Here is a 26741-nt window from a genome sequence, read left to right as displayed (position 1 = left end):
AACGCATGTCCTACAATTTCTTATTAGGGGAAATTATCAAAATACCCCTGTAATTTGTGTAGAAATTCCCAAGATACCCCTCAAATTAAAAAAATTCCCAAAATATCTATAGTTGTGAGATTAAATTCCTCCAAAGATAATTTTTTTTGTAGCTTTTCATAAGAAGACTGATTGTCTATCAACACAAGATGCTAAAACTAGAATTTGAGTTGGTTATGTAGGCTTTGGAGATGAATTGCTTCATTATTTTTAGACATAATTGCCTTTTTTTTCCTAGGTAATTTGTGACAAACTACATGCTAAGCACTCAAAAACGGATCTAAGGGTATTTTGGGAATTTTTAAAATATGAGGGGTATTTTGGGAATTTCCACAAATTAGAGGGGGTATTTTGGTAATTTTCCCTTCTTATTAACCCACTCTGCCCCTCCCTCCTCCTGGAGCTCGCGAAGCAGTTGCAGCCATGGGGCGCTCACGAAGGGTAAGTTCAACTCTGTTAGAAAGCTCGGATTTCGTTAGTGGGTACTTAAAGGGAGGGGTACATGCAGAAAAAGAAGCGCACGCAGAATCCGCTGCAGTCGGAAGGTGAGACGGAGAAGTTTCCTCGCAGCTTTGTCATTGCCAGAGGAAAGCTGCCTCCTCTTCTGCGAAAGTTACACCAAGACCTTCGCAAGCTCATGCTACCTCATACTGCTCTCCATCTAAAAGTAAGTTCTTTCCACAGTACTCTACAGCAAGAGCATGCACATGCTCTCTCTCTCTCTCTCTCTCTCTCTCTCTCTCTTCCCGTCCTCACAGTGCACCTCAGGATGTGACCAATATGAAGTATGAACCGAGAAGATTATCACCTTTAGGCAGCTAGACACCACTTATAGAATTATCGCTCTTGACAGTTGGCTGCCCAGTCGCTGCCATAATTTGTTTTGGTTACCATTCCTTCTTCGTAAATCTCTGGAATCGCAGCACGGTTATACATTATGTTTTAAACTTGGGTTGACCATCCTTATAATTTGTACAGGTGATATAAAAAGGTATGTCTTAAGATTTAGTTACAAAGAAGTTCAGTAGAGTGTCAGAGTTTGAGAGATGTGGAGAGGGCGGTATTGGGGATGGGCTTTGTCTCATGCCCCTAGTACGAACCTTCTCATACATGTAGAGACAATGTAGACAGCCATGTGTATAAGTCTAGCCCATGAATTCACCTAAGAGAAGCCACATATCAGCCTATGTATAACCTTGCGTGTCAAGAAGATGCCTCTTTCACAATGCTTATGTATGAGGTTCTATTGTACATATTGTTTTAAACTAAGTTTTAGAGTATTCAACACTCTTCTTGCTTTACCGTGGTCTAGGTCATACTTGTATGGCTACTGTGTATCTTGGATGGCCACCCATTGCATAGCATTTAGATTGCATCTTTGTCCGGCCGCCCAATTGTTCGTTGGCTGCCAATTTTATGTTCGGTGCCCATTGTGGCTCATTTATTTTCTAGGCGCCTTTATTTATTTTTGTACGGTGGCTGGGTGATTTGTCCTACCTCAAGGCTCCACATGGTATTAGAGCACTAGGCTTTTCGATGCGAGAAGGAGCTAGATTGGATTGTAGGACTTGAGCTTGCACTCAGCTGTGCATGGAATGTGGTGGGATTCATGATGCAAAACGTTTTGCGAGTCTTGAAGTGGAAGGGCTACACGGCTTACTGATGTGGTATGTACAAACGGGGCTGCCTTTCCAAGTCAGTTATTGAAAGCATTGACTTTTTGGACATTAACTTTTGGGCGTCAATTTTTCATAGTAGTTGCTTTTTGGTCGATGCAAGATGATGATCATAGATACAAGTTGCAATTGCTGAGTAGTCGCTCTCCAATCCGCAACTCTGCAATGACCTATAGAGAAGATCCCAAGGCCTCACTTGTAAATGAACACACGTGAAGTTTCGAAACAATTCGTATTGAACGAGTTTCAAAAGTTTCAAAACACCACTTCGGAAATTTTGTCAAACATTATGGGTGACAAGCCATTAGTGTAAGGTGCAGCGGAAGTGAATGTTGAACTTTGCTCAAGATGAGTGCTTCGAACTGTGCTCAAGGTTCCTTTTACTTAGGGAAGGGAGAGCCTTCTGTCCATTAATGAGAGAGTGCAAGAGATCACAAACAAAGTGGATTAACACTGTGAATGAAGGTGCTGAGACTGAGAGATAGAGAGAGAAGAATACGACACCAGGAAGTTGTCAAACCCTCCTCCAAGGGCCCCTCTCTCGATGGCGAGAGAGGTCTATGCTATTGATTGCACAATCTGATACAAGGGGCTGATGCAATGAGTCTAAGTGTTGCTATGCCGAGGTCGACGGTGCGGACGACGATGACGAAGCTAAGGCTGAAAACTGAATGCTGTGAGTTGGTTCTTGTCGCACCAAGTTGGGGCTGATCTGTGTGCTGAAAACGGTGCCTTAGGCTGAGGAAAAACGCGGAAGTAGGTTGCTGAATATGCTGCAAATCCGGCTGAAAAACGCTGGTCTAATGCTTGTCCAAAACGCTGGTCTGCTGGTCATGAAAAACGCTGATCTGTTGGGTCTTGGAATCGCTTGAAAGCTGCCTTGAAATGCTGATATGCTGGCTGCAAAAATGCTGCAATGCAGGGCTGGAAAACGCTAGTACAGGGGTTGAAATTGCTGTAACAGTAGGCCTAAAAATGCTAACTTGATGGGCTTCCAAACGCTAATATGAGTGCTAAAAAACGCTAGCTTTACCTTGAGGGGAAAACGCCAGGGTTCTTAGGGATCTTGCTTGAGAGAGAGAGAGAGAGAAGCCTGTTGCAATTGGTGCCTGTGTTCTCCTTGCTCTTCTGCTAGAAATGCTAGCGTTAGGGTTTCCTTATATATTGTCTTAGGCAATTTTCCCTACCCAGTTTCCCAACAAAAGTCACTTAATCCCGTCTTGTCGTCGTCGACATCGTCGGCAAGTCCAAGCATTGTAGAGATTTGTGCAATCAATAGCGAGAGCGGGGCCTTTGGAGGAGGGTTTGACAACGTTCTGGTGTCGTATTCTTCTCTCTCTATCTCTCAGTCTCAGTACCTTCATTCATAGTGTTCACCACTTTGTTTGTGTCCATTGCACTCTCTCACTAAAGGAACGGAAGGCTCTCCCTTCCGTAAGTAAAAGGAACCTTGAGCACAGTTCGGAGCACTCATCTTGAGCAAAGTTCAACATTCACTTTCGTTGTACCTTACAGACAATCCCTTATAATCCGTCTTCTAATGGTGTGGCTGAGAGATAATCGTACTTTATGTGAGAGTGCGTTGCATGTTGTCCACCGCTAATCTTTTGCAAGAGTTTTGGGGGGAGGCATTGAAAACTGCAGTTTATATTTGCAATCGCTCTCCTAATAATACGCTGAAAAATGATATTCCAGAGGAGGTTTGGTCTGGCAAACTTGCCTCTTATGATCATTTGAGAGTATTTGGTTGCGAAGCTTTTGTTTTTGTACGCAGTGACTAGAGAACAAAGCTTGATATGAAGTCCATTAAGGGAGTCTTCCTAGATTATGGGGAAGAAGGTTGCAAAGAATGGAGCACACGTTGATCGTGGGCACCCATAATCTTGGCGCCACGACTTATCACTGGATATACGCACGCCTTAGACACTTTGTTGATACCAAATGGAGATGGCCCATTTAGCTAGTAGCTGATGTCATGCGAATAGGCTCTTCCTACCTTTGTCCGCTTGTTCCTTAACGATAGATTCAATAGAAAAGGTCTGTCCTCCTAGTTAGAGGGTAGATCTGTAACAGACTTGGACTCTCCAAGTCAAGAATCTACCGCGACAACACCAACTAACCACTTCAAAACAATTCACAGTTCACAATTGATTTACACTGGCCCGACGGAGTTCCGTGCCTAGAGATATTGGCCCCAAAGATTGGCGTCCCATTCGGTATTTCTTTTTGTATTAATCTGAGTTCAAAGTACAAGAGTGCGGTTGGGTCTCACTCTCAGACTCTGCGTCCAGATGCTCTGAGAAGTGAGAGCCCAAACCACTTATTTATTGTTTACAAGGGATGCCAAAAGCAGAGCCCCAAAAGCTGAAAATCAAAAGCCTAAAAATAAAGCAAAGGCTCTTTCTCTCACAAGCTCTCTTGAGCCAATTAAAAATAAAGCAAAAGACTCTCTCTCTCTCTCCCTCATCGTTTGCGTAGGAAAAAGCATCGTTGCTGCCCTGTCGTAATCAGCGGGTTTCTGTACAGGTGGTAGATTTTTCGTGTTCTCCAAGGGCTGTCGTACAGCCATGCCACGTCAGCATTTTCAACTTGTAGATTTAGGGTTTTTGAAAATTAGGGTTAGGGTTTCAGTAGTCGCCACGTCATCACTTTGTGACATACCCCCCTCTTGAAAGCATTGTAATCGCCCTCGATTACGCCTACAAAACAGACAGAGGCCATAAACCGTCTTAGTAGACACTGACTGTTAGCACTTACGTACTAGGAACACACATCTAGCACACGTACCAATCGACAGTCACATCACATAACATCACAGGACATCACATGACATTCAACATTCATTTGGATCTTAGACCATGATTTATCGGCAATGTAGCTAGCAATCGCATCTAGATCCAATCGGGACCTCATCGATGTCCGATTGACTATCCCCTATGGCAACCATGTCTATTTGAGATCAAGTAGACCAAAATGCTGCAGTCATTTCGTCTATCAGTTCCTGTACGTAAAAACAAGTCAAGAACAAATCAGTTTCATATTCAGGAATTCCATTTCATAAAGTCATACGGCAGAATACTGTTAGCTCTCAGTATCCGTGAAGCTCAAAGAGATATCAGTGACTCTAGTATCAAAATCGAGGCATTTGTTGACAAAGGAGCGGAGTAACTCCCCTCTTGTGCATCCCATTGCATCAGATCTCCGGCCAAGTTGAATTCTGGGTTCCATTGGAGTAGACTATGCTAAACCAAAAGCTTCGAGGTAAAGTTTCACAATCTGAGAAGTATCTGCTAGGTCCTCCTCCTCCATCCACTTCGCATCCAATGCAGGATAGTTCTTCAACTTAACCAAGAACCGCCTTCGGACTTTACCTTTATTCTTCGTATCCTTACGTGCCAAAATCTGTTCAGGAACAAGGATCTCCTCGTTTTCTTCCACTTCGGGTTGCTCATCAAGCTCCCCATCATCAGACACATCTCCTTTAAAAGGTTTCAAGAGACTCACATGGAATGCATTGTGAATCCTCGAAGTGTCAGGCAGTTTCAGTCAGAAAGAGACATCATTAATCTTTGTAGAGATCTGGAAAGGTCTGTAGTAACGCATACTAAGCTTTGGAAAAAGTCTCTCCTTTCCCTTCTTGTTTCTCAGGGGTGCCTTCTCAAAACGTAAGAGCTCAAATTTTTGGGATTTTTTCAAAACCAAATAAAAAAGGAGGGAAGTTGGAGGTTCCATATGCCCCCCCCCCTTCTCACTAGGTAAGAGCCCATTTAAGAAGTGTAAGGCTACTTTGTCCCCCTACATTTTTGAGGGCATAGAGTGTGTCCACCACCCTCTTCTCATTGGCTGGCCTCTAATTATGTTAGGTGCAGCGGAATGAATGTTGTATTTTCTCAAGATTAGTGATCTTTATTGCTCAAGGTTCCTTTTAGTTCTTTGGGAAAGAGAGCTTTCCGTCTTGTAGAGTGTTGTGGTCACGAACAAAGTGAGTGGATATTGTGCGTGCAAATGAATGAGACTGAGAGAAGGAGAGAGAAGAGATACGACACCGAGGGGTTGTAAAACCCTCCTCCGAAGGCCCCACTCTCGTCGGCGAGAGTGGTCTATTCTTTGATTGCACAAAGGTGTACAATGCGTATGCAATGGACTGATGCAATGGGACTATGCCGATGACGACGGCGACTTGATGGCTGAAATCTGAGTTCTTCTATTCGCTGAATTTCGGGACTGTTTTGGTGGCTGAAAATGACTGTTTTGGCTGCGTTTTTATGGCTGAAAAATAAGGTTTCTTAGGGTTGGAAACTGATGGTCTTTACGGGCTGAATCTGCTATACTTTAGGTGAATGATGTCGGTCTTAATTGGCTGCTGAAATCCAAAAACGCCAGGGGCTGAAATTGGTCCTTCTGTCGTTGGGGTTCTGCAAATGCAAAAACGCTAGGCTGATCTGCTGTGTCGTGATGACGCCATGAAACCGGCCTGTTTGATCCAAAAAGGGCGGTAGACTTTACTTTAAACCTTGATTTAGCTTTCACCCATTATTAATCGTCTATTTTACCTGTACTTTCAAGACACCACAAAGGGGAGAGGGATACAGGCTGCTAGATTGCACCTGTATGAGTAGACAGACACCAGATTGGCCCCTAACTTAGGCGCCCCTTTCGGTATTTCTTTATTATTCAAAAGAGGGAATAAACGCTGTGGTTCCTACAAGCTGCCCCGCACAAACTCGGCTGAATTTCCACTGTTCCAGCCCGATTTCGGCAGCATAACTGTACTAGCACCCTTCACGGTCAGTATTCCCACGCATTGACTGACTTTCCCGACGCATACGGGCACTTTGCAAAACCTGGCGAGAATCTGCAGCACGCTGAATTCTCTGTTTTCAGCCCTGAAAATGCGCCAGATCGCCTGTACAGCGGTCCCCTTGCATCCCCGAACCTCCTGGGGGTATTAGGGTCCGTTTAGGGCCAAAACCCTAAACCTGCAAAAATACACAGCAGGCTGTAATTCACTGTTTCGGGCTCCGTTTCGCGTGCCGGTCGCATCCCTAGCAAGTCCTCGAGCTCCCGCACTTGTAGGGCTACTTGCCCTTTGAATCGGACGAGATTTCTGGCGTGAAACCTCTCCGAATTCACCTGTACCTGCGGGGAGATTAGCCGCTAGCTAATCCAGTACCTGTGCAAGAGGCTCTTGCCTCGGCAATCGCGCATGAACCCACACAACTGTACATTGGTCAAATGAAAAGCCCACTAGAGGGGCATAACATACTGCCAAAGGGGAGAGAGAGGGCAGTGCGTAGCGTGCAGGGCATCACTCCTGGCACCGCACTGTGCATAAGAGGGAAAGCAAGCACTCCATAGCTCTTAACCTGTGACAAAAGCTGCAAATGAGCCTCTCCCAGCTTAAAATTCAGCGCCAACTCTCTCTTGCGTCTGGTGCCACTTGGCACATTTACAAGCATTTTCCCGTTTCGGGGTTGCCGCCTAAAAATATCCCAACCGGTTGCCCAGTTGACTTCACGGCAGAGTAAGAAAATGTTCCCTTTGTCATTCCGGAGGTAATGACGTCAACACATTTTCAGGTCCCAAAATAGCAGTTCCCTAAATTTTAGGAGATGCTGCCATTGTATCTTTCTAGGTCATCCGACCCTCTTTGTACACTGCGGCCACATCCAGAACTGAAATGTAGCCTCTGTAGCAAAGGATTCCACTTTGGCTAGTCAATGACCCCACTTGGCTAACCATAGTCCTTGTCCAACCTTAGTGCTCTCTTGCCCTCAGGCCTGGACTCCCTCTGGACAGTTCCACACTAGCTATGCAATGCAGGGCAGTTAGATTTCCCGAGGGGTGTTTCCAAAAAGTGAAAGTAAATAGATAATAAGAAAGAAATCAACAAAAAGGATAGATAGTAGTCACACGCTGGTGACATACCCCCCTCTTGAAATCTCAAACGTCCTCGTTTGCATCTATGTCGTACATGCTTACTGTCAACACTGATGTATTCAACACCTGTCGACACATATACGACACATACATGCTCATTGTCAACCCTGGTGTATTCAACACCTCGTCGACTCATGTATTGCCTGCGTGTGAACCCTGTCCCAATGACATAGTGGTAGCTTCGCACTCTGCCATTGCTTTGAGTCACTAAGTTTCCAATGACAAAATGGTAGCTGCACATTTTGCCACTGTCTTATAGTACACGTTGGATCCCGTAACACTTTCAAGCATACCCAAACCGACAGTTTAAGAATGCAGTTACACATGTACTCTTGAATAGAAGCAATCATTGTATCCTTGACAAACTGACAAGAAATACTCACTTCTATAGCACTAACCAAACTTTTGGACATTCCATAAGAGCAATTGCCAAACTGACAATCTGTACAGCTCTAACATTCATGTAACAGGTATTTGATTTGAGCTCATTTTAAATACCATGTACATCATTTGTTTCAAAAGCCATTGTCACACTGACAATCCATGTAGCTTTGAAACTCAAGGGGTCAAGGTAGGTTGCAAATCGAAGGCTTCCAGGTAAAGTGATAACACAGTTGGTGACTCTGCAAGTTCACCTTCTTCCATCCACTTAGCATCCATTGGTGGATAGTTTCTGAACTTTACCAAGTAACGCCTAGCAACCTTGCCTTTCACTTTCCTTTCTTTGTGTGCCAAAATCTGTTCAGGGACCAAGATTTCGTCAAGTTCCTCGACTTCCGGCTGATCTTCAGCTGGCATATCTTCTGGCACATCACCCACATAGGGTCTGAGAAGACTCACATGAAACGCATTGTGAATCTTCCAACTGTCAGGCAATTTCAGCCTATATGCAACATCACTGATTATGTCGCATACTTGAAAAGGCCCATAGTAACGCATGCTGAGCTTTGGAAAGAGTCTTTCCTTGCCCTTCATCTTCTTTAACCTTGCCTTTTCAAACCGTAGAAGCACCCAATCACCAAGTGAATATACCACTTCACGACGGTGACGATCAGCTGCTTTCTTTTGCTTTGCCTGAGTCCTTTCTAAGGCCACTTTGACCTTCTTGTACATTTCATCCATGTCTTGAACATACTTATCTGCTTCAAATATCTTGTCCTTTGTATGCAGTATGGGAGGAACTTTCTTGCCACCTTCAACTATCTCAAAAGGTGCCTTGCCAGTTGATGAATGCACTGTATTATTGTATGCATACTCCACCAATGGCAAATACTGCTCCCACTTTCCTTTATGCTCTGACACATAGCACTTCAGCAGATCTAGGACAGTAGAATTTGCCTCTTCTGACTGCCCATCTGTTTGAGGATGAAATGACGAAGAGAATTTGAGCGTGGTGCCCATATTCTCAAACAAGCCTTTCCAGAACAAACTAGTCATGCGTGGATCACGATCGCTAATAATCGACTGTGGCATGCCATGATACTTGAAAATATTGCTCATAAACAAGCGTGCCATCTGATCTGGCTTTATCTTCTTCCTGACAGGAATAAAATGAGCCTGTTTGCTGAATCTGCAAATAATGGTCCAAATACCATCATTTCCTGTCTGCGTTCTCGGAAGATCAAAGATAAAATCCATAGCAATACTTTCCCATGGTTTATCTGGAATAGGTAGTGGTTGCAATAACCCTGGTGCCTTTTGCCTGTCAAACTTGACCTTTTGGCATATTAGGCATTCTCGCACAAAGGCATCCACATCCCTTCTCAATGTAGGCCAATAGAAGAATGTCTCTACCGCTTTAACTGTAGCATCGATACCACGATGCCCTGCATACGGTGGGACATGACTCTCTTCCATAACTTTGCGTCGCAATGGCTTTGTGACACACAATCTGCCATGCATCATCATGAACCCGTCTTTAAGAAGATAGTGTTCATGACGTTGTCCATCCATTAGTTGCTCGAAGACCCTTGCAAAATCTTCATCATTTGCATACTGTTCTCTCATATCATCAAGTTCATGATGATAAGGAATCGACACAGCTGAAATTTGTGGCTTCCTTGACAAGGCATCAGCCACAACGTTCTTCTTGCCTTCCACATGCACAATCTGAAAATGGAACATGGACAAGATATTTGCCCATCGCATATGCTTCTCAGATAACTTTGTCTGTGTCAAGAAGTATCGCAAGGTCTGATGATCCGTTTGGACAACGAAATCTGCACCTAGCAGGTAGTGTTTCCAACTTAAGAGCGCATGAATCACAGCCAGTAACTCTTTCTCATAGACCTGCATGGTCATCTCTGGCCCTTGCAAAATTCTGCTCTCATAGGCTACTACCCTGCCATCTTGCATTAGCACAGCACCAATGCTACTACCGCAGGCGTCACACTGGACCACAAATGACTTCCTAAGATCTGGCAACACAATGACTGGATCTGAAGTCATCTTTTCCTTTAAGAGATTAAAAGCTGAAATCTCTTTCTGTGTCCATCTAAAGGTGACTGCCTTCTTTTGAAGAGCATGTAAAGGTGAAGCAATCTCAGCGAAATTTCGGATAAACCTTCTGTAATAGGAGCATAGTCCCAAAAAGCTTCGGACATCATGCACCGTCTTCAAATTTGGCCATGACTTGATCGCTTCAACTTTTGCAGGATCCATTCTGACACCATCCTTTGAGACAATATGTCCCAGAAAGTGAATCTCTTCCAGAAAAAACTCACTTTTCTTTGCATTGATGAGCAACCTATGACTGCGTAGCTCTTTGAACACAATGGCCAAGTGATGCCTATGCTCCTCTTCATTCTTTGAATAGACTATCATGTCATCAAAGAACGTACCAACAAACTGCTGGTGTGGACGGAAAATTCTGTCCATCATCCTATTGAACGTAGCAGGAGCATTTGTGAGACCAAAGGGCATCACTAAAAATTCGTAAAGGCCAAACGTCGTTCTAAAAGCAGTCTTGTGCACATCCTCTGATCTAATGCGGATCTGATGGTACCCACTCTTTAGATCTATCCTGCTAAACATAGCTGCTCCTTCTAATTTGTCCATAATATCATCAATTCTAGGTATAGGGAACCTATTCTTGATGGTATTCTTGTTCAGTGCACGGTAGTCGATGCACATACGCCATGAGCCATCCTTTTTCTGCACCAACAACACTGGAGAACAGAATGGAGATGAACTGGGCTGAATCAGCCCTTTTTCTAACAACTCCTGTACTTGGCCCATTATCTCTTTCTGCTGAGCCGCACTAACCCTGTAGGGAGGCTTATTTGGTGGGCTACAGCCTGGCACCAAATCTATCGCATGGTCCTCGGGTCTCTCTGGCGGTAATTGAGACGGTAATGAATCGGAAAAACAGTCACTATGCTGTTGTAAAAACATTGACCTTTCTTTATCTAGTACAGATAAATTTGATTCATCACAATCTGACACTTCACGTGCAAAAACCAAGTACGCAGAAAGATGCTTTTTCATTACAGAAGTAATAGCAGAAGCTGATACAGTAGGAATAGACTCCCCTTTAAGCTTTACATCCAGAATGTGAGTCTTTCCCCTGCTCTGTACAGTGATCTTTTTGTTGTAGGCATCCATGATTCCCTGTACACGAAACAACCAAGGAATACCTAACAACACATCACATCCGTCCAGTGGCATGATGTAAAATTCTTCAGCATCTACATAGGACTGGATATGTAGACGCAACTTTCCAATGATGGGTGTCACAGCCTCTGTATGGCCAGGACATGCCAAACCTGCCTCTGCTGTATACCCCATCTCTTCAGGTCTGATTCCCAACTTTGAAGCCAATTCTGGGGAAATAAAGTTGGCTTTGGCACCTGGATCAAACAAGATAAGCACTGTTTGATCCCTAACCTTTCCCCATGCTCTGCAAAGCTCACTTGCATCTGAATTTGGCTTGTCGCCCACCATATCTGGCACTAGACCAGCCATGGGCTTCTTTCCCTTCCTGTCCTCCTTGTCTTCAGAATCAGCTGGCCTTTTCTTTGTAGGACAGTTGTAAGCAATGTGGCCAGGCTGCTCACATATAAAGCATTTGTTCTCTGTCCTCAGGACCTTCTTTTGCTCTTCTGACTTGCGAGGAAAACGTCTTTTCCATTTCTTTGCGGGTCCTTTTTCTGATTCAGCCGTAGCTTTGTCTTTCCCTGCGTTGGCCGACTCCTGAGTCCCTTTAGGAGCCTCATTGGGAACGTGCTTCTTGGCTGAATTTTTCTTGCCTGATCCTGCCTTGACGCCAGTGTTAAATTCACAATCTTCTCCCTTGAGCAAACCATTGCCAGTGTTTGCTACCTCGATGAGCTGCGTCAAAGTAGTGACTTTGGTCTTCGTGCAGTATTTTCTCAATCCTTTGGGTAGGCCACAACAGTATTTTTCAATCTGTTCTGTCAATGGCACAAACCTATAGGAAGTTACTGGAAGTAGAGCTTTCTAAAACTTCCGATTGTAATCATCCAGATTTCTGCAAGTGGCAGCATTAAGCTGGTGCCATTCTGTCATGACATCGGCTTCGAAATCATCAGATAACCATGCTGCTGCAAAAATCTGCTTGAAGTAAATCCATGTGGACGGAGCTTGCCCTTGAAGCAATAAAGTTGTCCACCATTGTCCCGCATTCCCTGTCAAGAAAGTGGCTGCCTTGCGGACCTTTGAAGCCTCTGTAAAGTTTCCCCCTGCATAGGCCTTATCAAACTGCTGGAGGAATGAAAGAGCCTTCTTCCTGTCATCAAACCCTGTAAAGGTCGTGAATGACACTCCTTTGCCACCTTCTTTGTACGGAGTTGGCCTCTCCAACGGCGTTAAATTGTCATATGGAAGTGACTGAAACATGGGAACACTATTAAGGTTCATCTGTGTTCCTTGGCCGCTATTAACTTGACCTGGAAATGCCATATTTGGCTGCTGATTTGTAATTCCAGCCATACCAAAACTTGCTTGTGGCATCCCAAATTGTCCCTGAGTGCTTTGAAACCCTGGTTGCATACCCATGACACTGTACATGGGGTTAGGCATCATCGTTTGAGCACCCCCGAACACTGTTCCTGGCGTATAAAACTGATTTCCAGGTGCATGACCAGCCATGCTCTGAAATACCGATCCACCTCCAAAATAGCCAGGGTGTACTGAAGGTGGTGGGAAGACCTGTTGCATAGCCTGTAGGTTGCTTCCCTGCCCATTAGAACCAGCTATAGGCTGCTGAAAGGTGGCGGGCTGAATTGGTACAGCTTGAAAAACTGGCATCTCAGCCACCTGTTCTTGCACCTTAGGCATACGTTGTGGAGACTGCATGTTCTCCGTCAAGTGTACAGGTGTTTCCATTGACTGTGCGGTATGAATCACCTGTGCTCGAGCCTTAACAGGCTTTTGAATATGATCCAGTGACCCAACTTGCTGAGACGGAACAGGAGGTTGCAGAAAGGCTAAAAACCTTGGGTTCTGCATTACTTGTGTGAACATAGCCACAGCAGTAGCCAACTGGGTCCTGAATATATCATCATCAGTCTGTGGTGGTCTTGAGGACTCACCCACTTCATGTGTCTGTTGACCCTGTGAAGAGGAAACCTCTTCAGTCACATCATCTGGTCTGTCAGCCATAATTACAATTCCCTGTGTCTGGTCTATGATCCCCTGTGTCTTCAAGCCGAAAAACTGACCAAGGCTCACTTCTATGGGAAAAAGTGATTTAATCCCGTCGATGGAACCATGAAACCGGCCTGTTTGATCCAAAAAGGGCGGTAGACTTTACTTTAAACCTTGATTTAGCTTTCACCCATTATTAATCGTCTATTTTACCTGTACTTTCAAGACACCACAAAGGGGAGAGGGATACAGGCTGCTAGATTGCACCTGTATGAGTAGACAGACACCAGATTGGCCCCTAACTTAGGCGCCCCTTTCGGTATTTCTTTATTATTCAAAAGAGGGAATAAACGCTGTGGTTCCTACAAGCTGCCCCGCACAAACTCGGCTGAATTTCCACTGTTCCAGCCCGATTTCGGCAGCATAACTGTACTAGCACCCTTCACGGTCAGTATTCCCACGCATTGACTGACTTTCCCGACGCATACGGGCACTTTGCAAAACCTGGCGAGAATCTGCAGCACGCTGAATTCTCTGTTTTCAGCCCTGAAAATGCGCCAGATCGCCTGTACAGCGGTCCCCTTGCATCCCCGAACCTCCTGGGGGTATTAGGGTCCGTTTAGGGCCAAAACCCTAAACCTGCAAAAATACACAGCAGGCTGTAATTCACTGTTTCGGGCTCCGTTTCGCGTGCCGGTCGCATCCCTAGCAAGTCCTCGAGCTCCCGCACCTGTAGGGCTACTTGCCCTTTGAATCGGACGAGATTTCTGGCGTGAAACCTCTCCGAATTCACCTGTACCTGCGGGGGGATTAGCCGCTAGCTAATCCAGTACCTGTGCAAGAGGCTCTTGCCTCGGCAATCGCGCATGAACCCACACAACTGTACATTGGTCAAATGAAAAGCCCACTAGAGGGGCATAACATACTGCCAAAGGGGAGAGAGAGGGCAGTGCGTAGCGTGCAGGGCATCACTCCTGGCACCGCACTGTGCATAAGAGGGAAAGCAAGCACTCCATAGCTCTTAACCTGTGACAAAAGCTGCAAATGAGCCTCTCCCAGCTTAAAATTCAGCGCCAACTCTCTCTTGCATTAGAAACTGCACCAGAATGTGCCACTTGGCACATTTACAAGCATTTTCCCGTTTCGGGGTTGCCGCCTAAAAATATCCCAACCGGTTGCCCAGTTGACTTCACGGCAGAGTAAGAAAATGTTCCCTTTGTCATTCCGGAGGTAATGACGTCAACACATTTTCAGGTCCCAAAATAGCAGTTCCCTAAATTTTAGGAGATGCTGCCATTGTATCTTTCTAGGTCATCCGACCCTCTTTGTACACTGCGGCCACATCCAGAACTGAAATGTAGCCTCTGTAGCAAAGGATTCCACTTTGGCTAGTCAATGACCCCACTTGGCTAACCATAGTCCTTGTCCAACCTTAGTGCTCTCTTGCCCTCAGGCCTGGACTCCCTCTGGACAGTTCCACACTAGCTATGCAATGCAGGGCAGTTAGATTTCCCGAGGGGTGTTTCCAAAAAGTGAAAGTAAATAGATAATAAGAAAGAAATCAACAAAAAGGATAGATAGTAGTCACACGCTGGTGACAGCTGGACAAGCCCTTCTTTCTTGGGATTCCTGTCACTCTTCAACAAAACACGATTAGGAATCGCCACGCCCAAGTAAACTTGGGTTCGTGTGACCTCAACAAGCAAAAAAATTCTTGTGGTTCTTTCCTTGAGTAATGTAGAACACTTCCAAAGCTCTGATACCAATGTTAGGTGCAGCGGAATGAATGTTGTATTTTCTCAAGATTAGTGATCTTTATTGCTCAAGGTTCTTTTTAGTTCTTTGGGAAAGAGAGCTTTCCGTCTTGTAGAGTGTTGTGGTCACGAACAAAGTGAGTGGATATTGTGCGTGCAAATGAATGAGACTGAGAGAAAGGGAGAGAAGAGATACGACACCGAGGGGTTGTAAAACCCTCCTCCGAAGGCCCCACTCTTGTCGGCGAGAGTGGTCTATTCTTTGATTGCACAAAGGTGTACAATGCGTATGCAATGGACTGATGCAATGGGACTATGCCGATGACGACGGCGACTTGATGGCTGAAATCTGAGTTCTTCTATTCGCTGAATTTCGGGACTGTTTTGGTGGCTGAAAATGACTGTTTTGGCTGCGTTTTTATGGTTGAAAAATGAGGTTTCTTAGGGCTGAAAACTGATGGTCTTTACGGGCTGAATCTGCTACACTTTAGGTGAATGATGTCGGTCTTAATTTGTTGCTGAAATCCAAAAACGCCAGGGGCTGAAATTGGTCCTTCTGTCGCCGGGGTTCTGCAAATGCAAAAACGCTAGGCTGATCTGCTGTGTCGTGATGATGCCGGGGCTGATCTGCTGTGCACAAATCGCAAAGGCTGATCTGATGCAAAAACGTGGAGAAAACGCCAGAGTAGTCGCGGGGGTTGGTCTTGCTGAGAAGTTGCCTGTTGAGCAAGATGCTCCTGTTGCCTCTTTTGCCAGAAAGTGCTAACTTGGGTTTGCTTATATATTAACTTAGCAAAATTGCCCTACCTACTTTTGTAGGAAAGTCACTTAAAAATAATAAGTGAAAATACCAATAAATAGGAAAATAGGCTAAATGCACTGGAAAATTCCCCTAACTGATGCTAATGGATTTTGATGGGAATTCCGATGACCATGCTGTGTGCAACCGAAGGATATGCATCTAAACTTGACTGAACTGACTGAACCCTGTTGTGGTGTAGCTTGTCCACGAACACATAGGGTTAGGATGTGTCACGTGACAAATTAACCTTGATCCCAGAGGGCCCCTAGAGGGTTCATATTTTTCCTAATGAAAACTTTTCCAATCCAATACCGTTTGTGAAAGTTATGGCCAAAATAGTGAAATGTGATTTTGTTGAGAGCTCTATAATCGATGCACATTCTCCAAGATCCGTCTTTCTTCAAAACCAACAACACTGGAGAGCAATACGGTGAAGTACTAGGCTGGACATGACTCTTTTCCAAGAGCTCTTTCACTTGGTTCATAATCTCTTCATTCTGTGCTCGGCTCACACGGTAACGTGGCCGGTTCGATGGGGTGCTTCCAGGTATCAGATCAATGGTATGATCTTCAAGACGAGCTGGTGGTAACTCGCCTGGTAGGCCCTCTGAGAAGCAATCGGCGTGACAGTGGAGAAAATCTTGGCGTTCTTTATCAAGTTTAGACATATTTGTCCTATCCTCATCACTCGATTCTTTCATAAAGATCAAGTAAACAAACATACTGGATTTCATTAATTTAGAAATGGCCGAAGCCGATACAATAGGGACAGAGTCGCCCTTCAGTTTAATGTCAAGTACAATGGTTCTGCCCTTCTCTGTAGTCAATGTCGCTTTCCTCGCCCGATAATCGACCACGGCGTTGTTCTTGTGGTACCAAGGAACTCCCAAGAGAACACCACAACCTTCCAAAGGCATTATGTAAAAGTTGTCATGCCCCAAATACCCCTGACAATGCAACCGAAGTTTGCCAATGACAGGTGTAATGGCTACGTCCCTACCGAGTGCCGCTAGAACTGCCTCCGCAAGTGGTCCCATCCGATCGGGAGTGATCTCGAGCCGCACTGTCAATTCCGGTGAAATGAAGTTGGCCTTGGCTCCTCCATCAAAGAAGATCAGGGCCTCTTGGTCTCTCACTTTGCCCCAAGCTCTGCAAAGTTCTGTACTCTCGTCCATGATGTTGGGATCGGTACCCACACAATCTGGAACCAGTCCTATTTTCATCTTGCCTTTTCTTCCACGTTCCTTATCTGCTCTCGAACTCTAGGGCCTTTCGTCGTCCTTGTCATTCTGTTCTTTCTGTGTCTTTTTAGGGCACTTCGCAGAGATATGTCCCTGCATCCAAAGCACTTCCCCTCCCTGATGAAGCGAGCTCTCTCCTGAGGAGCGAGCTTGGGTCGTGCATCTTTCTTCTTTTCTGGATTGCCCTTTCTCTTTCTACTTTCATTTCCTGAAGTCTGTTTGGCTCGTTGTGTCATTACCTCATCAGTGGGGTAGGTCAGACTGCCAGAGTGAATGGCAAAACCCCGTTTCGCATGACTCATCAACTCCTGAATAGAAGCTGACTTTTGTTCCAAGCAGTGATCTCGGATCTCTGTAGGTAGACCCAAGGTAAACCGTTCAATCTGTTCTCTGAACGAGATCTTCTTGAATGAAGAGGCGGGTAGAAAAGAGCTCCAGAATCTCTTGCAATAAGCGCCATTGTATCTTTCTTGGTCATCCGAAGATGGTTCCAAGCAGCTCGTATATCGCGTTCATACTCTTGAGTTAGCCAAGAAGAAATAAAAAGCTTCTTAAATTTCAGCCATTTAACTGGTGCAGTCTTGTTTAAAAGAAGCGTGGACCACCAAGTTCGAGCATTCCCCTTAGAGTAAGAGGCAGCTCTCCGAATCTTAGAGTGCTCTGAGTAGCGTCCTCCCGCGAAAGCGTTGTCAAACTGCTATAAAAGACAAAGCCTTCGAAGCATCTCTATATCCCGAAAATGTGTCAAATTTCATTGACTGTCCATCTTCCTTAAACACTCAAGCTTTCTTGCTTTTGTCTTCCAGAAAGTCATACTGGTTGGCTTTATAAAAATTCTTCTCTTTGCAAAGAAGTTGCCGTCGTCAGAGTCTGAACTATTTGTAGACGAGTCCTCTGTAGAACTGTCACTCATTGGGCGAGATTTAGACTTCTTTGCCTTTTTCTTGCCCTTTCCGAAGCGTTGTTTCTTGCTTCGCTTTTTGCCTTCGCGGTCTTCTTCGCTCGAGTCAGAAGAGCTAGAAGAACTGTCAGAAGAAGAAGAAGAAGAAGAACTGGGTACTTCTTCAAATCGAACACGCGTCTTTTGTTTCTTTGCCTTATCAAATGTCGACTGACGACCCAAATATCCCGGGAAGTCAGTGCCTTTCTTCTGCTTTTTGCCGTGCTTTTTAGCTTTGTTTTGCGCGTCAAAAAGCTGAGCAATCCGTGCATCAACCACCTCTTCTAATTCCTTCTCTGAATATTTCTTGTGAGCAGAAGGTTTCTTGAGAGCGGGTTTCGGGGGTGGTGTTGTGGTTTTCTGCCACTGCTCGTGCACTTCGTGAAAAGAAGTCTCCCTCATATATTTTGCAAATTTTGGGTCCTTCGCAAAATTGAGCATCATCTTTGTTGCATCGTTGATCAATTGACGACGCTCCATCTCTCGTCGCTTCGCCTGAGTAGGCCGAGGCAGGCCATACTCCTTGCTGGAATCTTCGTTGTGATCCCTTCCCGCATCTCCGGATGCAGAGGGAGTTGACTGATCCTTGCGTGAAGCCATAGGTGCCGCGGAATTTTTTTTTTGGGATCGGATTTCCCGTAGGAGAGAAATCGGCCGTGCTCTGATACCACTGTAACAGACTTGGACTCTCCAAGTCAAGAATCTACCGCGACAGCACCAAATAACCACTTCAAAACAGCTCACAATTCACAATTGATTAAAGATTTACACTGGCCCGGCGGAGTTCTGTGCCTAGAGATATTGGCCCCAAAGACTAGCGCCCCTTTTGGTATTTCTTTTTGTATTAATCTGAGTTCAAAGTACAAGAGTGCGGTTGGGTCTCACTCTCAGACTCTGCGTCTAGATGCTCTGAGAAGTGAGAGCCCAAACCACTTATTTTTTGTTTACAAGGGATGCCAAAAGCAGAGCCCCAAAAGCTGAAAATCAAAAGCCTAAAAATAAAGAATTTCTCTCACAAGCTCTCTTGAGCCAATTAAAAATAAAGCAAAAGCCTCTCTCTCTCTCTCTCTCTCTCTCTCTCTCTCTCTCTCTCTCTCTCTCTCCCATCCTTTGTGTAGGAAAAAGCATCGCTGCTGCCCTGCCGTAATCAGCACCGCAAAAAGCGGGTTTTTGTACAGTTGGCAGATTTTCCGCGTTTTCCGGGGGCTGCCGTACAGCCATGCCACGTCAGCATTTTCAGCCTGCAGGGTTAGGGTTTTTGAAAATTAGGGCTTGGGTTTCAGCAGTCACCACGTCATCACTTTGTGACAAGATCGCTTTTTCATGTGATAGCGAGCTACTCGGCGCTTTATGGTCCTAGGGGGCGATGGCTAAACCTCAATGATATCGACCCGTTGTTAAATCAAAATGAGACGGCTGTTATCCTGGGTAGAGAGGCTCGCGGGAAGCGGATACCCTCATGGGTACGCCGTGATCCACACTCGAGGAATGGAATTGCAAGGCCCATCCTTGTAGCGAAGTTCCTCAGTGAAGCGGCATCTCAATACTTGAGTGCTATGCATAGGCGGATTGAGGGATAATGCCCTCCTTCCTATGCTTAAACTTCGATCCTTCTCGAGGGAAATTGTGTTATTCTCCCAAAGCGACGACAGATGAGAGCTTAGAGTCATTCAAGTACCTTGCCCCCGTAGGGGGGTCAGTCTCGCCAAAACGGGATTGGGAGGTGGAAGGGAGGCACCACTGTTGGGGTTAAGCCCAACTTGACGAGTATGAGCGTGTGGGAAACCCCTCTAGTCATCTTGAATGGATGAAATGATTAGTTGGACCAATAGGAAAGTGGTGCAATGCTTCTAGCCAATGGCTGCAAGTTCCAAAGCCTACACATGAGGCTCACATGTATGGAATTTTGTATGAGATTGTTAATGGAGTTCAGTTCAATATATGTACATTTCCATTTCCTCACACCATAAAAATCCTACAACCACCAATCCCAAGAGACACTACCTGTGAGTGGACGCCCTTCCAAGCAGTGTCTCAGTACTTGAGTGCTCTGCATGGGCGGATGGAGGGATAATGTCCTCCTTCCTATGCGTAAACTTTGATTGAAGTTGTGTCCCGGTACTTGAGCGCTCTGCATAGGCGGATGCAAGATAATGCGCTCCTTCTTATGCTTAAATTTCGATCCCAGCTCGAGGGAAATGATGTTATTCTCCCAAAGTGACGACAGATGAGCACTCATAGTCATTCAAGTACCTTGCCCCTGCAAGGGGGTCAGCCTTGCCAAAACGGGATTGGGAGGTGGGAGGGAGGCACCACCAACCTCAGCAGACACCGCCTTTGCGTCGACGCCCTTCCAAGCGGGTATGGCATTTCCTTTGGGAAAACTGTCTGGAGCTACACCACTCTGTGTCGTGTGTGAAGTCTCTAACTGTCCGAAACTACACCACTCTGTGTCGTGTGTGAAGTCTCTTTCTTTTCGTTCAGTTGTTTGAAGTGCTAAACGTCTGTCTCAATCCGTTTTTTTCAGTTGGCACGTGGTGCCCGTCCCGTTACACAAATCCTGGTGCCCCTTTTGACATTTCTTTATATTGCTTCAACAAGGTACAAGCTCTGGGAGCTCTGCTCTCCTCTATGCAGTAGAATGCCAGAGAGAGAGAGCCCACATAGCATATTTTAAGGCCCTTGGCTTATCCAAAAGAATCTCACATGAAAAGCATTAGTTTTAAAAGTATCTGGTCCAAAAGAAAGCGTCTTGAAGGCTGGTCCGCGAATTGTGCTGCAATTTGTACAGATTTTCGTGAATTGCGGGCTGGCTGCCACGTCATCATCCTCTACACAATTTTGTGTGCATGTGTACGTGCGTGTGTGTCTGTGTTTAGGCTCCTCGGCCAATCTCCTCCAATTGTAGGATTAGGATTTCTAATACTAACTCCTTTGGCCTTTAATTGAGGTTTTAGGCCCCTTGGATCTCTTTTGGTAAATCACAGCAAAAACCACTCATCTGCTCCAGAAAAGGGATCTTTTGAAAAGAAGCAATTCGTGAAAAGGTATTCCAAAATGGTTGACAATACGTCTCAAGGTTGCATTCCTGTCACGTGACACATCCAACCCTATGTGTCCGTGGACAAGCTACAGCATGATCAGGGTTTAGTTCAAGTCAAGTCAAGTCTAGATTAGAAGTGATCTGGCACTTTTGTGAGTCTATTCGTAGACCGTGCATGCCCAGTCACTTAGTGTAGATGCATATCCTCTGGTTGCACACAGCATGATCATCAGTATTCCCTTCAGAATCCATCAGATTCAGTCAGGGGAATTTTCCAATGCATTTAGCCTATTTTCCCTATTTTTGGTATTTTCACTTATTATTTTTAAGCAACTTTCCAACAAAAGTAGGTAGGGCAATTTTGCTAAGTTAATATATAAGCAAACCCAAGTTAGCACTTTCTGGCAGAAGAGGCAGCAAGAGCTCCCTGCTCAACAGGCACCTTCTTAGCAGGAACCTTCAAGAACTCATCAAGCACCCCTCAGCACTCACCCTAGCCCTAGCGTTTTGGGTTTCCCCCAGATCCTTGGCGTTTTCATCCCTTGCATGATCGCCATCATCACCCAGTCCCCTAGCGTTTGCAGATCCAACCAATCGCCAGCAGAAGGACCAGTTTGGCCTAGCGTTTTACTAACGCTACAGATCATCATCAGCGTTTTTGGTATTCAGCCCTTGGCAGCAGAAGAGCATCAGCGTTTTTGCTTTGCAGCCAATCTGTATAGCAGACCAGCCCAGCGTTTTCATTTTCAGCCTGTTTTGCAGCAGAAGACTCAGTGTTTTCAGCATGCATAGGAGGTAGCAGATTCAACCCCATCGGTTGCAGAAGATCCCCCATTTTCAGCCCTCGAAAACGCAGCCGAAACAGTCATTTTCAGCCATCGAAACAGCCCCGAATTTCAGCAGTTAGAAGACCACAGATTTCAGCCCTAAAGTCGTCGTCGTCATCACCGTCATCATCACCAGCATAGTCCCAGATTGCATCAGTCCATTGCATACGCATTGTACCACTTTGTGCAATCAAAAAGTAGACCACTCTCGTCGACGAGAGTGGGGCCTTCGGAGGAGGGCTTTACAACGTCTCTGGTGTCGTATCTCTCTTCTCTCTCTCTATCTCTCAGTCTCATGCGCTCTCATTCACAGTGTCCATTCACTTTGTTTGTGTCCATTGCACTCTCTCACTAAAGGAATGGAAGGCTCTCCCTTCCGTAAGTAAAAGAAACCTTGAGCACAGTTCGGAGCACTCATCTTGAGCAAAGTTCAAACATTCATTCTGTTGCACCTTACAATTCCAAACTCGTATTTATCATTCTTCCCATACGGTACGATAAATACATGTACTGGTATTAGTACTTGACGCACTGGTTGTTACTTATACTATGATAAGACCGCCCTTTGCATTTTTCCTCAACATTTGCATAACAAGAGGTAATAAACCTAACGACGACTTTGTGCTCTGATATAAGGATTTTCCTTCGGGGGGAAATGATTGGTCTCTTGAGTCGTTTGAAGTTTATGTGTGGCTCAACCTTTGAACCTCGGTACACATGCCCATGCCCTTGAGCCAAGCTGGCTTTTGTTCAGCCTTTGAGCCATGCATGGTTAGTTAACTAAGCTTATGTTGATGCATCATCACCTCTAAACCTTTCTTGGAGTCCATGCTAGCTTCCTTTCCGTTTGAGTCCAAAATCCGTTTTGAGCATTGTGTCATCTCCTAGGTTAGCTCCACCTATGAGCTGAAGGGGGGAATATTAGGCGGGAACCATCCCTATGCTAGCTCCTTAGACCCGATCTAAGCTATGAGGTCAACACCTCCTACTTATGACACAGTCAGTGAGGTCATTTGCATTGCATGCAGGCTATAAAGCCTTCTCTTGTACATTCTCATGTGGTTGAGCTAGTAGAGATTGATTTCGTGTGTTCTTTCATCTTGTGTCAAGTCTCTCTCTCTCTCTCTCTCTCTCTCTCTCTCTCTCTCTCACACACACACACACACACACACACACACACACACACACACACACGTGCCCAAACATCCTTATCATAGATAGATCAAAGCTATTATTGAGCCCCATAAGAGGAAGATGCCAAGGCATCTTCAACACGTAGAGATACATCTTCTTAGGAGAGAGCTCATTGAGAAGCTTTACATTGACATCTTGTAAAATTACTCTCAGGCAGACAGTTTATGGCCTGTACTTACATGAGAGACGTATTTCATTGTCTGTACTGTTTTAGTCTCATAGGCTGCACTCCTTTCTTTCCTTCTTTCTATTTAGCATGTTGTGTGGAAAATGGTTTCAAATTTTACTCTTCAATGATTCAGTCATTCAACTTTGTATATCATGCTTGACAAAGAGCTGAACGGGGTCCCTTTTCTTTCATTTGCTCAACTAGATCTTAACCGACTCTTTGTGGTCGATGAACTCTGCAATCTGCACTTCTATTACGTAATGTGCGGGTTGTGCGTGCAAGTAATTGTTGCCATCTTATATCAGGAGAAAAAGAGTAACTCTATGAAAGACTTTGTACACGTTTCCGGTCCTCTTGGAGTGTCACACTTCCTGCTGTTATCACATACGGAGACAGCAGCTTATTTGAGGGTTGCGCGGTGTCCACGGGGGCCGACCTTAACCTTCAAAATCCATTCTTATGCTTTGGATTCAGACATTGCACGGACTCAGCTCCGTCCTCGAGCTCCTGCAGGGCTTTTCAAAAACTCTCCTCTGGTAAGGAATTTCAGGTTTTTCTGCAAGAAGGAAATCATGAACTGGTTTGCAGCTGACTTTCTCTCTTTTGCTGCCAGATAGTCCTTGCTGGATTTGGCAATGAAGGTGAGCATCTCAAAGTGACCACTACAATGTTTCAGAATATCTTTCCAGCAATCAACGTGAACACTGTAAGCAGCCATTTATAACTTTCTGAACTTTTTCTAGTTACACCACCTAAGAAGAGGAATGCTGTCAAGAATGGGTGACAAGATGATGGGGGGACTTTTCTGGGTTTTACTCTGCTTCAAGCAGTAGCTTTTCTCATCTTTAGCTTTTGCCTACCCTTGCAGGTCAACCTAGCAACTTGTCAGCGGGTTGTGCTATTGAGTTATGACAAAGAAACAAAGCTTATCGAGTTCCGCCACTACTCAATCACACTGCAGCCTGTAGGAGTTTCCCGTTCTTTGAGGAAACTGGTACACAATAGGAAAATTCCTGATTTGAGGGGACTTGGAGACGTTAGCGAGTTTGTTACAAAGTAAAGCTCTTATTTTTCCATCTTTGTGCATTTTTGTGTGTCTTTCAATCTGTTTCTGTAGCCATTTATTGGTGTCCTGCTTATTAGATAGCCACAAATCTTATGATATTGTGTGGCTGCTTTTATTGTTGTAAGGCATCGTACTTAACATTGGAATTAAGTCTAGTTGAAAAATGAATTTCCCTTTGAAACTACATTATTAGTAACAACTGGCTAAAGTCAACATTATAGATAATCTGAAAGCTTCTTCTCTTGAAGCAAGAACCTCTCTCGTAACTTCTGAAGGATTGCTTGCATTTACTGGCCCATCTGTATAGCTACTCAGGTCTCTGCATCAAACGGAGAAGGTGCAACGTTTCCCCTTGGGCTGAAAGCTTTTTCAGCTTGCTTATAACATTAAAAAAATGATCGTGTTTTGTTGGGGTGCTTCTCTTCACCTTGATGTTTTTGGCCCGTTTCATTTTTCTGTGAAGCCCTGCAGTTATTGTGAAGAGGTGTAATCTGGATGGCACCCAAATTGCTTGTGCAGGGCTGGGTACGGATCTGAAAGCGAGGCTGAAGATGATGCATCAACAGTTCAGCTTTCAAGTGACATTGGACATTTAAACTACAAGTCTCAAAAGAGTGCTGTAAAGCTGCAGGAAATTGGTCCTCGAATGACCCTGCAGCTTGTGAAAGTGGAGGAGGGCCTTTGCTCGGGTGCTGTCCTTTTCCATGAATATAGTAAGCTACTCGAACTGTTGGTATGGATCTTGGTGAACGGAATTACTGTCCAAGTGACATGGGTAATAGTTAAACATGCATGCATACATGCTACGTGAGGATTAGGGTCAGTTTAATGTACCGCTATACAGGCTGCCTTGTATTATTCTGTTTTGAAACAATAGCATTCTCCTGGACATTGAGAGCTCACACTACTGGGAGCTGCGTCAGTTCTTGCGACAAAAGAGCTAATAGCTTATCATCTTTGTTAGTTAAAAAGACCCCGGAAGAAATTATTGCGCTGAAAGACAGTAAGGAGCAAAGAGAGGCCTTGCGAAAGCAGCGACGAGCAGAGCAAGAAGCCAATGTCAAACGAAAAGAGTAGGGTTCATCTTCTCCCTTTGAGCAATCTTTTTGAGGTACCTTATAACTTTGTTATGATGTTGAGTGCAGGCTTGCAAAGCAATCATCCCAGCGGATGCGTTCAAAGGGTAATGGTGCGCAGGACAACAATGCCAAAGGTGGGGAGGATGTAACAGTGGATGATGCGGATGATATCGATGATGCAGATTGGTATAGACAGGAAGTGGGGCAGGAACCTGATGCAGGTTCTCTATTAGTGCTAACTCATGACAGAATATTGACTATCTTTTTGAAATGTTTTTGATTGCGGATGTTGGGTTGTTTTTTCTTTGGGGCAGAATTCATTGCTGGCACTAAAAGAAAAGGTCAAAAGAAGCACGCAGGCATTCGACTAAAGAAGCCACAGAAACAAGCAGATAAGAAGAGTTCGTCGAACATGGCTGATAGGAGCTTAGCAAAAAGAGACAAGGGTGTGATTGGGAAGGTGGGCTTCTTCAAGAAGGGAAAAGGGGTTGCACATGAAATTTTGTCACAAAGAAAGCGGAAGGAGGATAGTGCAAGGTTTTCACAGCCACGGAAAAAGAGGAGGACAGCATGAAGACGCTAATATCATACTCAACAGATGCAGAGGGTTTGCTTTTGCGGAGCTTCAATGGAGTGGTTTGAGAGCAGAGATATGCACTACTAGAGGAAATCTGCCGTTTGGGATAATTTCACGACTGTTTAAATTAAAGGGAACCACATGCTGTGTGCTTTTGCGGAGCTTCAATGGAGTGGTTTGAGAGCAGAGATATGCACTACTAGAGGAAATCTGCCGTCTGGGATAATTTCACAACCGTTTAAATTAAAGCGAACCACATGCTGTGTGCTTGCTTACATGTTCTCCTTTTCCCTTGGGTGGGGCGGCAAAAGATATTGGGTCTTGCCCCAATGCAGCACTCAAAGAATAGTTTAACAGGAAGAAGAGAGAGAGAAAGGAGGAGAACAGGGGGCTGATAACGATACATGGATGTAATTCGTCTCCAGAAAAAGAGCAAAGGAATGGACATAAGCTGTTGCTCTGCGCAGAAAGGCAGTTTCTATAAACATACGCAACCTCCTCTCGTCCTTGTGCTAGTTGGTTGGCTTATCATTTCTGAGCCTCTATGGTATTTGATCGCTTTAAGATGATTCTGTCTAGGTCATTTGAGTGGCCTCATTATCAATCACATGAGCTAGATTTGTTCGTCTTTCAGCCTGAACTTCCTGGCTACCTTTTATTGGCATTGTGCTTGCTCAACAGGCTATGTGTGTGTTTTATTTTTGGTTTTTTTGGGGGCTTGCCAATGGCAAAGGCCTGGTGTTTATTTAGCTTTGGAGATAAGGAAATGATGGGTTTTAAGTGACAA

The 26741-nt window shown here is 44.9% G+C and overlaps 1 protein-coding gene across 2 annotated transcripts; it reads left to right on the top strand.

Moving 5' to 3' along the window:
- The first annotated feature begins 361 nt into the window (after positions 1 to 361).
- Positions 362 to 26741, top strand: PPAN (PETER PAN-like protein). Of its 2 annotated transcripts, XM_086491718.1 has the most exons (9): positions 362 to 480; positions 548 to 706; positions 23538 to 23768; positions 23846 to 23938; positions 24101 to 24288; positions 24818 to 25011; positions 25263 to 25371; positions 25444 to 25598; positions 25692 to 26741. In XM_086491718.1, the coding sequence occupies exons 1-9, from the start codon at positions 463 to 465 to the stop codon at positions 25949 to 25951; spliced, it is 1407 nt and encodes a 468-aa protein (XP_086347844.1). In that variant the 5' UTR covers positions 362 to 462; the 3' UTR covers positions 25952 to 26741. The 2 variants fall into 2 exon arrangements, with proteins under 2 accessions (XP_086347844.1, XP_086347846.1); XM_086491720.1 differs by lacking the exon at positions 362 to 480 and having other exon boundaries at positions 576 to 706; positions 23437 to 23768.

Source organism: Adiantum capillus-veneris, chromosome 2 (assembly GCF_014529385.1).
Source record: "Adiantum capillus-veneris isolate H3 chromosome 2, ASM1452938v2, whole genome shotgun sequence".
NCBI lineage: Eukaryota > Viridiplantae > Streptophyta > Polypodiopsida > Polypodiales > Pteridaceae > Adiantum > Adiantum capillus-veneris.
This window is presented reverse-complemented; position numbering and strand designations above follow the sequence as displayed.